We start from the raw sequence: 12,620 nt of genomic DNA, 5'->3' as shown, positions 1-12,620 counted from the left end.
CAAATTTTCCCGCCATTGCGAGCGCCTGGAAGTGGAACGCAGAAGCGACTTGCCGGGAAAACCGAGGACAGAGGAGATCGAGCTGACATCCCCGGTGGTCGATAAGCTGCCGCTACGACCTAGGCCTCGGTGAAGTTGCGCTGGTCCGGTTCGCATCTTTGCCAGCTGCACCACCAGCTGACAGCTTTCTCTCTCTCTTTCTCTTCCTCTCTCGCTTCCTCCCCCTTCCCTCTCCTTCAGCCAGGTCAGGTGAATCCACCGCGACGCTCGGCGCGACGCTCGTTTCACCCCTTCTTCTTTCTTTCCCTCCCTTCTTCTTTCTCCCTCTCGCGATTCCCTGCTTCTTCCCATCTACTTCCGTCGGTCCGTGGAGCAGCCCCTTCAGGGGGTAGATTTCACGGCCGACTGACACTTGTTGCATTCGCAGCATCGACCAATGGCCAGCTATTCTTCCGTACACCCATTTCCGGTGCTATCCGAAGATCCGTCGCGTCCCGGGAGATGTCCAGGACCTAGTTACCACGATTCATCAGGAGGCTACCCGTTCGCTAAGCGATTCCGCGACTCTGGGGTCAGGTAGCTCGGACCTTTGGGGTTCTCTGTCTATCCGAACTCGATTTTCCAATTGATTTCGGTACATAAATCGTATCTCTCTGCGCTGCCGTTGTATTTCTCATAGATATATCGATTTGGACATGTCTTCGATTAGGGGGATATAGAAAATACGTGGAGTTTTAAGGTGTGCTCGAGATAGAACGTCAGGTACGATTTGGACCACGAAGCTCCGCTGTCTTTCAAGTCGAGATAGATCTCTTTCGTTGAACTTACCAATTCACACCCTGCTCGTTATGTCCTCAGCAAATTTACCGTGTACGCGTTACCCACGGAGAACCAAAATTCCATTCCCAGTTTAGCCGTGGTAGAATATAGAATTGGATCAAGCTGAAAATAGCGGAACTTGGGATTCCCCGAAGTTCGGGAAATTAGAATCCATAAAACCGAGTTCAGGGATGAACTCGACAGGGATGAAGGCGCCGCTGCATTCTCAAGGACTGTACGTGACGACACCGTTTCTGTGATCATGCTCAGCGAGTATGCTCCGACGTAATTCATTACGTCTTCGACAAACTTGCCGTGTATATATTTAATACAAAATTCCATTTTTAATTCACCTCTTAAAGTGACATTTAGCCGGGATAGCAAAGCCAGGGATTTTTCAAAGTTTGGGAAATTAGAATACGTAAAACCGAGTTCAGGGATGGACTCAATAGGGACGAAAGCGTCGCATTCTCAAGGACTACGCGCTGACACCGTTTCTATTATCATCCCATGCTCCGACATAGTTCATTGCATCTTCGGAAAATTTATCACGTGACGCTATAAAAGAATTCCATTGCCAATTTATCAAGTTGGACATTTCTTAAAATTCGGCCAAAATGGAATATACAGGATAGATTACTTAATGCGTCTACCTAGATCATGTGCTGTTCAAGTTGATTTTGCCTGACTCGACACAGTTTTTATTCTTTCTTTAATAAATAAATAATCAAAGGTGATCGAAGTGGTCCACCTTGTGCGAGACCAAGTTCAGAGACGAAGGTATTGCATTCTCAAGGATGTCATGTTCACACGTGACATCGTTTCTACGATCATCCCCAACGAATACCTTTCGGCTCAGTTCGTATCTGCAGCAAAAATAAGATCCCTTTTTCAATTTATCTCTACTAGGATTTCCTTTTCTCCTTAATTTCTTATTCACAATCTCGTCGACCGTTAATAGGGTCATCAGCGGCAGTACCCAAATGATCGAGCAATTTAGAGTTTGCCACATAGCTCTGTATAGGTAGCTTCGAGTATCTCCCCTGGAATTTGGACGAATCGAATCTGATGATCAAGTAGATGATCAAATCTACGAAACCCAATTGAGAACTCAATATAGACGAGGTGGTGCATTAGCGAGGACAAGGGGAAGCGCGGACAGGGTGGTCCCGGACGAATGGGTGGGATCGGAATGACTGGTTGCAGATGGTAAAATTTCGCAGGCGAAGATGGACTCGGGAAAAGGGAGAAAAGCGAGATCGCGAGATCGGGTGGCGTGTCCCGCAGCTCGTCCCGGGAGTAGCGCGCGATCGGGCCGAGAGGAAGGGTAACCTTTGGAAGGATCCGTCTGGCCGCGACGTATGGGGTTGATATCGACCGGTGGAGGTACTCCCCGCGACCCGCCCCTACGCGCAAGCATCCCCACCACGCCGGATGTGCGGCTCTCTGTCTCTCGGCCGGTGGTAGCGCAACCCTCTCCGTCAGTTTGGATTTTCGAGCTGTAAGCACGAGCCGAGCAAGCGAGTGTCACTTCGGCCCGGGATGCCATGCCCGAGGCCGCCGCTAATTCCTCCGGGAAGTCGTTCCTCCAACAGGCGTCGGGCAAGATTCTCCGCTGGCTACGCCGCTCCCTGCGGACGAGCCACCAGGTGATATCTCTCACGCGGTCTCACCAGTGTGTCTCCTGCATGCCGCCGCGATAGACCGCCGCGATAAGCACCGGTGCAGCTGATCCCTGTCAGTGAACAGTTCTTTTCCCTCCTTTTCGACGGGACCATCCCCCGCGTTGTCCTCGTCGATGGTGAACCCGTTCGCGTTGCAACTGGCTGACACTGCGACGTTCCTTCGTCTTCCATGCGACTGACCACAGATGCGTACCACACACACCAGTCTCGACGTCTAGTTCTCTCCTATATCTCGCGCGATGTGCCGCCTGTTCTTCGATCCCTCGGACCAAGCCTCCTCTCGCATCCGTGATCCATGCATCGGCCGTCGAGGACGTGTCTCGCGTAAAAGGTTATCGATTCCGGCGACCTTGCTCGGTTCCATCGGTAACACTGGGTGCACTTGATTCGCCAGTCCGTATATCTCGCTTGCCGGATTACCCGATCGACCAATCGGTCGTAATCGCGTTAGATCCGTGGCGATTTAGCAATGTGACGTAATTCGCGGCGCATCGCGGGTTGGGGGTGGCGGTGGAGCATCTCTGGCGACCAGGCCGTTTCACTTTCGCGATTTACGCAGTGCACGAAATATACATGCGTCGAATCGAACGTCCAGCTGCAACCCTCCGATGTTATACGCTGGTCTGCGTTCCTAGCCGTCGTCGATGACCGAGAATTCAGCCGTCCCGCTGAAACGGGAATTAATTCCTCGTCTGCCAGTCGATGGCCGTTCCCTCGAGCACTTTAATCCCCATTATCGTAAAAGGGATCGGGTACAAAGTAAACGGAAAGGAAGAGGTGCAAATGAAGCGCACCGGTGAAAGGGAATTTCGCTCTGCCATTCAAACATCTCGGCTCTGTCTCGAAAGTAAATCGCCAACCAGCCAGTTCGATTCGGCTCGTGAGAGCATGGAATGCCTGTTCCGAATCTCTCCTCGTGATAATCGGGAATAAAATCGGAAAGTGGCGGTGTGTTTATCTCCAAGAGGCTTGATTTCCCTGGTGACTCTGTTTCGTTGGTGTAAGTCGCTGATACTCTTTCCTCGAGATCGATCACCGTTGCTCGATGGGGTTCTTGATAAACGTAGGTTCGTTGGCTTCGATTGGGATGCGATGAAAATTTTTCCCCAGTCAGAGAAGAGGGTCTTTGACACAAAACGATTTCGTAACCCTCCTCACGAGGGATGAACTCGAGTGCATCGTTTATCCAAGCGTTCGCTTGAAAAACTATAAATCGAAGCTTTCACGGTTCCGTCTAAACCGGATTTCCAATTTGGTCGCTCATTTGTTTTTGCCTCATTCGTGGAAACAGGTTTCTTTTTTCATTTTTTCTCTTCATGCATATGTATATTATGCACATTAGGCTGTTGGAGAATCGTTTCTGGGATATTCGTGTTTCTCGCGTGTCCGAAGTAAAATGTGAGATTTGACTGCGAGAAAGGAGTCGAATGAACTCGATACTGTCAGCGGGATAAAGGTGATCGTCGATTTGTTCCGTAATAAGTGCGTTTTAATGTCGTTTAGCTGAGAACATGGTATGGCTCTTGTGGTATTAGCCTGTCGAGAGTAAACGTCATTGGAAGGTGTTTGGGGTCTCACCTTCCGGATAGATCGATATTATGCAACTGCCTATGATAATGCTAACGGCGAGATAATTGTTCGTGGAATATAATAGACTCGTTAGAAAGATTATGGCTGGCAAGTTAATTAAAATTCGATGGCTAAGCGTCGCGAATTATGTATAGCGTCTGGTGCTTCTCTCGCGTTGTTTCTCATGTAAATGACATTTGACGTTGAATTAAATTGCAAACGGAGGACAAGTTAGATCGGTTATCAATCGAGGAACGAAGGTGGAAGGATTATGTCTCGCGAAATAATTTGTATAATCGTTTAATAATTTTTAAGATGATTTTAGCGACGATTCGAGCGATTTAAAATGGATGGGATTTTGATGTCAGGTCGACGGTCATGGCGCGGAAGCGGGATCGGAACTCGACGAGGAGATGGAGAAGGTTTTCGCGATGGACAACGGAGAAAAGTTCGACGTAGCCCGACTCGGTTCACCTTCCGAATCGGCTGGATCCGATCGAGAACGAGAACGAGGACCACCATCGCGATATGGAGATCGCGACTTCAATCGTACGTGATCCTGCATATGTTCAAGCTCCGTTATCACCAGTTCAAATTCCATTTCCTTCTCGATAAGATTTTACGAGCATGCGGGTATCTCGCAGCCAACTTTCCAGTCGCAATAATTCGTCCTTCCTGATCCTGGATGTAAGAAGGTGGTTACGTAAATGAATCTTTCATGGGAATTTTTCATCCAAGGTTAAAATAATTCAGCTTCCCGATCGTGTATAATTATATAATGTTACGGCATCGGAGAATTTTGATGTCCCCTTTCGTGGTTTATTCCCCGTTTTATTCGATATCGCGCGTGCTCGACCATGGTTGCGCGATAACGACTGTGGTATAACTATTTAACCGAGATTATCACCCACGTTAAGTACATACACGTGCGATGCCTTTGTTACAGAGCATCGCAAAAGAAGTTACCCTCATCCGCACATGCCCTTGAAAAGTCTTCATTCCAGGTCTATGCGACGACATCTTTCACCGTAAGTTCCTTCAGTAAAAAAAATGTTGAAAAATCCAACGATCTTAGTAATTCAATTTTGCATATTTAAATATTTTCATTTTCGAGTTGTTGAATCCTTGAAACCTTTCCTCTTCCACGTTTTAAAATTCTAAATTTTTTAACTTTTGAATCTTTGCATCTTTGAAGTCTCAAATTTTTAATTCTTGATTTTTCAAATTTTTGAATCTTTCAATTTTTAGATCTTTTAATTGTTTTTAACTTTTGCAAATCTTTGCATCTTTGAAGTCTCAAATTTTTAATTCTTGATTTCTAAAATTTTCGAATCTTTCAGTTTTTAGATCTTTTAATTGCTTGTCTCCGAAACCCTTCATTTTTTAATCTTCGTATTTTAAAAATTCTCTTATTTTTGAATCTTCGAATCTTTGAATTTTTTTAATTCTTGTATTTCTGAATCTTTTCATGTCGAAACTTTCGAACTCTGGAGTCTCGAATTTTTATACTTCCGTATATTCAGATTAGAAAACTATTGAAGCTCCGATTTTTTTTCGTTTCTTCGTATCTAAATTTTGAAATATTTCGAGTCTCTAATTGTGAGTCGACCCTGTTCGATAATCGAAATGGAGTAATTGACCGAATGGTACAAATTTGTCGTTTACAGCGAAGGATCCACAACGGAAGTCGGGCCAGAAGAGGAGAACGGTCAAGTGGTAACGGGAAATGGCGGTGGACAGGAATCAGACACGATGGACAACAACGGGTTGTCTTCGACCTCTGTGCAGAACGTGGATGAGGAGACCACCGAGGAGATGGAGAACGTTGTCAGCAGCGAGAGCGAGGCACCGATTTCAGAGAGGGCTGCGTCCTGTTTCAGCGACAGCCCCACCGTCGGTAGCCCTCGGGTACAGTTCGAGAATATCAAGGAAGAGGAGGTGCCAACTTTCAAGAAGGACGAGGTACCGACCGTGGGTGTACCCGTGAATCACGACGAAGATCGAAAATGTCGAAGGCACCAAAAACACGAGCACAAGTAAGTCGGTGGTAGACCGCATCGACCGATGGAACCGTACCTGCTATTAAACCCAGGATCCCAAGGTTTCGTTGAAACGAGGAAAATTGACAGAGCTTGGTCCCGTTGAAATGTCGAATCGAAAGAATTCGCGATTGCGAGTCAACCTTGCCCGTAATGACACGACAAAACATTCCTGTCTAATTTCCGTGCGGCACGAATCCCGGTTTGGAGGTCTGCGTGTGCGTTGTATCCAAACAATCACCTACACGAACCTATCGATTGCGGTTTCGTGCCGCCGCGAAGAAATCCAGCGAAACGCAGACACGATTTTAATATCGTATTCGTAAACTCGATTTACTGCTGTGGTCGATTAATGACACGATTACACGTTTTATTTACTCGATGTCACGAGCGAGCGAAGAAATGTTCAATCCTATTTCCGTATTTTCGAGCATAGATATGCACGCGCGCACGCGCGCAAATATACTTGTACACACGTGTATGTAGATCCCACACTCGCTATAAGAAATGTCACATCCTTTTAGTCACCGTGATAAGGAATCTTATGTAATTTGTTTATAATCGGATACAAAACGATGGTGGACATTTCTACCGTGTTCGGGGCGCTTTTAATGGTAGATAATTGCACGACGTTTAGCGGAAGGAATTGCGAGCTAGTTTGCGATTAGTGTCTAATGTCATGGCCTTCGGCCAGAGATTCGCGCTGCCCCTGCAAGCGCATCAAACAGTCTGTTACTCGAGGCCACTGTCTTCGCGCTCTTCTAATTAGTTTGGTCGTGCATCGGTCTTTAAGGTGATCGCAGTGCGACGAATGTGACGGTTCCACCCTTCTTCCACCATGTCTCTGGGCTTCGACTATCGACCTGACCGCTACACCTTGAACATCACCCGTCTCGGACTAGCCAAAAAGTATTTTCTTCCCCGTTTCGGTTAATCTGCGACAGACTTGCACGTGAGAACGTTCAGTGTAATCGCATCTCATACATCGACTCATCCGATCGATTAACTCCCTAGAGCAACGTCCATCAAAGTCCTCCAGCGTGGAATACTCTAGACACGCATTTCACACGTCACGATCACGCACCAGCCGCTCTTTAAATATCCGCTGATGAACGTGTTCGACTAAAATTTTCTCTCGATTTTCCTCGATGACAAGTTAGACTGACTGCCAGCACAAAGCACGAAAACAGTTCTGGCACGTGCACGCGTATTCACAGTCTGCGAAGCAGCTATTATTCGCAGCGTTGTACCGGACTCTTAACAAAACATAAATCACGTTTGTGCAAACTCGGGAACAATTGGAAAGCTTGCTTGTTCCTTGATGTCGTCACCGTCAGTGGCGTAGACGAGGGCGTTAGAACGTAACGAGACGACTAATTGTACGTTGCAGAAGACATCATCACAAATCGCGGAAGTACTCGCTCCAGGAGGACCCGCAATGGAGGAAGCGATCGGGAGCTGGCCTCCCGGATGGCTCGAGCGTGTCCACCAGAAGGGTGAGCGTGCAACCGGAAGAGGCGAGCACTCTACAGGAACTGGACATCGACGACCTGGAGTCGCACAGGAGCGACGATCCGCGAGGGATGAGACGGCACAAAGCGGCTCATTCGACGGTGCAGATCGGTCGCAGAAAAGAAGGTGGTATCCCGCACGACACCTTCAGAAAGATGTACGACCATTCGCCTCACGAGTTGTTCGTTCAACTGGACGAGCTGTACGGGATCGGCGAGGAGAGAGAATGGAGAGAAACGGCTCGATGGATCAAATACGAGGAGGACGTCGAGCAAGGCGCGGACAGATGGGGCAGGCCCCACGTAGCCTCCTTGAGCTTCCACTCCTTGTTGAATCTCCGTAAATGTCTCGAGACCGGTGTTGTTCTCTTGGATCTCGAGGAGAGAGACCTGCCTGGTCTAGCGTACAGGGTGGTGGAGCAGATGGTGGTCGAGGAACTGATTCTTGCCGAGGACAGGCCTGTGGTGATGAGAGCTCTGCTCCTCAGACACAGACATGTCCACGATCACGATCGTGGCTTCCGATTTAGCGGGAAACGCAACTATTCCAGCTACACCAGTCTGCAGGTAATTGTTCTCGCTGAGGAAACTTAGCTTCCTTTAACGTTATTACTTGTGTGAGCTGCTCGAGCACAGTCGCTGTTGACGAATACGTGATGAATGTGCTGTGTCTCGTTCGATTAGTCGAATATCGTACGGTTCTCGATTGTTGTCGACACACGGGATCCTCGGAGTGGAATAATTAGGATGTAAAGGAGAAACGGTTCGATAATGGTCGTAGAGTCAATCGGATCGATAGAGCTGGCTTCAACTTGCTATTAACTTACCACCGCGATCAACTTTCAGCTCTGTGAGATTCTAAAGTTTAAGAATGTTGTAACGAAAGCTAGAAATATGACTTAATATCGGTAGAGAAAAGTTTATCGTGAGAAATAATCAATAGAAATCCGTAGAGACGGGAGGCCTGACTGACGGTGTGTCCTAATGTTGTTTCCACAGTCCGTCTGTCTGGAGGAAGAAGACGCTGCGCGGGAAGCCTCTGAGAACCATGTAACCCAACATGTAAATCTCTCGTTTCCCGACTTAAAAACGCAGAATTTTCAACCTTTACCGCTAGTTTACGGCTTGTCCACCATCGATCATATATATATACACATATATATACCGATATTTTTACGCATTAACATCTTTCGGCATGAACTTACAGGGAAATGAGTGTGTTTTCCCAACTTTCTCATCGCTTCCCTATCTTCTCGTTTGACTTATGTGTATCGAGAAACCGTCTCACACGTGGATGCACATTGAACGCGGCGGAAGTTGTTCGATGTCTGTTCTCGTAGATGGAAAACGCAAAGAGCCGCGCGCGAGTCATGACAATGTATTGTTTGCGCGCGTAAAAGTAGCGCTAGTTAGTTTTAGGGACGATGTTGTAGGAGAATGGCACCTCTCGCCGGCTAGCTCGTAGAACTGTACCTTATTCCGTACGATTTGTACTTAGCGCGACACCTGTAAGTCCATGGGTATATGTCGTTTACTTTCTGGCTTGCCTTTTTCTTTATATATATATATATTTTTTTTTTTTTATTTTTCCATTTGTGTTCGGCATTTAGAACAAGCTTCTTGATATCCGTTTTTTGGTACTTGAAATAGGAACGTGGATACACTGTTGTCCAGTCGTAGACGGTGTAACCATCGTTAGCTTGGACGTCATTTCCTGATTGCACTCTCATTCATTTGCATATCTCACTTTACAAACCGATGCTGTTTCTCTTTCTCTTTTTCTTCTTTCTTCCTTATTTTTTGGTTTTCTTTTCTGTTTCTCTTTTTTGTTGGTGGTGATATCTGTCTCAATTTTTGGTTTTCCTTCTCAGTATTCTGCCTCGTCTTCGTTCATACGTGTTTCCTTTGTGTCGTTATTGCATCACGTAGAACTGTTGCTAATGGTTCGAACCCGACGGTTCTGCCATTTGTTTTTATGTTTTATTTCTGTACGATTTTTCGCTTAGTGTACACCACTTGAACTTTTAAGTAGCGTTTGATCCTACAGTATATATATTTCAGATTCGGGTGTCTGTGACTTTTCCTCGAGTTTGAAACGGAGGCGGATCCTGTATTCTGTATCGAAATAGACGCGATCCAATCTGAAATCTACGTAGTGTTCAATGACTTTCCATTGAGTTTCTTTATTGTAAAAAGGAAAAGACCGTGAGAAAGGATCTTACGCGTAGCTTTATGAATTATGAGTCATCCGCCTCTGCACGAGGGAAACTCTGTCTGGCTTGTCCAATTAGGGACGGAAGTTCTGTTTAAAAACCTCTGCCTGGTCCAACGCATCGTATGCATATACTCAAAGCTGGCGGGATGTTCGAGTAATCCTAATTGGTGTTCCTGTTCCATGTAGAACCTGCACGACACGAAACCAAAGATCGTGTCATCGAACTTGGCTTTGGACAGTAACCACACGGTGGTCGATATGAAGGAGGAACTGACCTATACCAGCAGCAACGAAGACCTGAAAAAGAGTCACAACGATTACATACTGAAGAGGATCCCGGCTGGTGCCGAGGCGACAGTCGTGCTGGTCGGCGCGGTGGATTTTCTAGACCAGCCGACGATCGCTTTCGTCAGACTCGCCGAGGGAGTGTTCATTCCATCGATTACGGAAGTTACTATACCAGTAAGATTCATGTTCACCTTACTGGGGCCAAGGAATGCTGATCTAGATTATCACGAAATCGGTAGATCGATCGCCACCTTAATGGCCAATACGTCGTTCCATAAAATCGCGTACAAAGCAAACGAGAGACGCGAGCTTCTATCAGCGATCAATGAGTTCCTGGACGACTCGATCGTTCTACCACCTGGTGATTGGGAGAGGCAAGCGTTATTGCCGTTCAGCGAGTTGAAGGCCAAGAGCGAGGCCATCAGGAAGAGGAAGGCCAAAGCGCTGGAAGAGAAGAGTAAACCGATTCAGAGCGAGGCGGCTGTCAAGAAAGGTAAGAAGTAAATGTAGAGAGTATAAACGAAACTTATTCGTCGACTTACGTTTTCTTGTCTCTTCGTAGCTCTTCTTGCTGGAGAAGAAGAGAAAAGACCTCCCGACGACGGTGACCCACTGCGAAGAACCAAGCGTCCGTTTGGTTGTCTCATCAACGACATCAAGAGACGTTATCCTTTCTATCTGTCTGACTTCACCGATGGATTAAGTTCATCTTGCTTGGCCGCGGCCATTTTCATGTACTTTGCTGCTCTTTGTACGGCCATTACTTTCGGTGGTTTGATGAGCGACAAGACTCATAATATTATTGGTATATCTGAGACCCTGATCTCTGGCTCCTGGACCGGTGTGGTGATGGCCTTATTCTCCACTCAACCTCTGGTGATCATAGGCACGACTGGTCCATTGTTGCTCTTCGACGAAAGTTTGTATAACTTTTGCTTAGCGAACGAGCTCGAGTTCTTAACCGTGAGAGTCTATGTTGGTGCGTGGATGGGGATCATTGCCTTGGCAATCGCCTGCGTGGAGGGATCCGTGCTGGTCAGGCTCTTCACCCGTTTTACCGAAGAAATCTTCACAGGCTTGATTTCCCTTCTCTACATCGTTGAAACGTTCATCAAGTTGTATAATTACTTTGTGAAAAACCCACTGCTCGAAGAGTACAGCTTCATCCCCGAGACAAATGAAACGTTTTATTATTATGAGCAGCCGCTGAATGTAACAGAGATCAAAGCCGTTTCTCCAAAGACCGGTCAAATAATTGGCATTCCGTTAAATAAACCTCAGACTTTCATACCGGGACATAACGATGCTGGGATATTGATCAACCAACCGAATACCGCCTTAATGTGCACCATTTTGTGTCTTGGTACTTTCCTCGGTGCTTATTACTTGCGTATCTTCCGCAACAGTCACTACCTCGGGCGGAGTGCCAGAAGAGCCTTTGGTGACTTTGGTGTGCCTATCAGTATTGTCGTATTCGCATTGATCGATTTCGTGGCCAAGGTGAAAACAGAAAAGTTATTGGTTCCGGAAGGTCTAACTCCAACTCTACCTGGTAGAAGCTGGATCGTATCACCGGCTGGGGTACACAAACCTATTCCTCTATGGATGACCGTGGCTTGCATCGTGCCAGCCTTGCTAGTTTATATACTAGTTTTCATGGAAACTCAAATCTCCGAGTAAGAATTAATTCTCTTCTTTCTCTCTTATAAGGTACTTGTCGTCGATTGTTCTCTTTATTAAAAATACCTCTTTCTCTTTTGTAGGCTAATTATTGATAAAAAAGAACGAAAATTACGCAAGGGTAACGGCTATCATATGGATATAGTGGTAGTGTGCTTGATGAACGTTGGCTGTGGTTTAATGGGCGCCCCGTGGTGCAGCGCTGCCTCGGTTCGATCACTGACACACGTCTCAGCGGTGACAGTTATGTCCCGTACTCATGCTCCCGGAGATAAACCGCACATCGTCGAAGTAAAAGAGCAAAGAGTGAGTGCTTTATTGGTCGCCGTGTTGATCGGCATTAGCGTGTTGATGGCACCGCTTCTAAGACGCGTACCAATGTCCGTCCTCCTGGGGGTGTTTCTCTACATGGGTATCTCCTCCACGAATGGTGTCCAACTGTTCGATCGAGTGAAGCTGTTCTTCATGCCGGTAAAACACCACGGCTCGGCCAATTACGTTCGACGTGTGCAAACATACAAGATGCACATCTTCACCCTCATACAAATTCTGTGCCTGGCCATACTGTGGATCGTAAAGAGTACCAGAGCGGCCTTGGCGCTTCCGTTCTTCCTGATTCTCATGATACCTCTACGAGCTCAGATGAGCCACTTTTTTACCGCCGCAGAGCTACGGGCACTCGACAGCAAAGGATCGGAACACGAGAGTACCGAAGATGAGCCAGATTTTTACGAGGAAGCTCCGTTACCTGGTTAGATAGTGCCTTATTCGACTTATCCGAAAAATACCTCTCCTATCCCCCCCCCCCCCCCCC

At 46.9% G+C, this 12,620-nt stretch overlaps 1 protein-coding gene across 4 annotated transcripts in view; it reads left to right on the top strand.

The window, feature by feature from the left end:
- The window catches only part of Ae2 (anion exchange protein Ae2), a 59,032-nt gene extending 46,420 nt beyond the window's left edge, over positions 1–12,612 (top strand). Inside the window, exons 1-9 of one of the 4 annotated variants that reach the window (XM_017897142.1) lie at positions 2,332–2,468; positions 4,442–4,622; positions 5,020–5,101; positions 5,741–6,109; positions 7,503–8,190; positions 8,623–8,685; positions 10,025–10,619; positions 10,689–11,802; positions 11,890–12,612. In XM_017897142.1, coding sequence (XP_017752631.1) covers positions 2,367–2,468; positions 4,442–4,622; positions 5,020–5,101; positions 5,741–6,109; positions 7,503–8,190; positions 8,623–8,685; positions 10,025–10,619; positions 10,689–11,802; positions 11,890–12,562 — 3,867 coding nt within the window. In that variant the 5' untranslated portion in view covers positions 2,332–2,366 and the 3' untranslated portion in view covers positions 12,563–12,612. Of the gene's footprint in view, positions 1–2,331; positions 2,469–4,441; positions 4,623–5,019; positions 5,102–5,740; positions 6,110–7,502; positions 8,191–8,622; positions 8,686–10,024; positions 10,620–10,688; positions 11,803–11,889 lie in introns of those variants that run through there. The other 3 variants (XM_017897143.1, XM_017897144.1, XM_017897145.1) reach the window with 3 other exon arrangements.
- Positions 12,613–12,620: the final 8 nt, after the last annotated feature.

The sequence above is a fragment of the Eufriesea mexicana genome, unplaced genomic scaffold (assembly GCF_001483705.2).
Source record: "Eufriesea mexicana isolate 0111107269 unplaced genomic scaffold, ASM148370v2 scaffold386, whole genome shotgun sequence".
Classification (NCBI taxonomy): Eukaryota; Metazoa; Arthropoda; class Insecta; order Hymenoptera; family Apidae; genus Eufriesea; species Eufriesea mexicana.
This window is presented reverse-complemented; position numbering and strand designations above follow the sequence as displayed.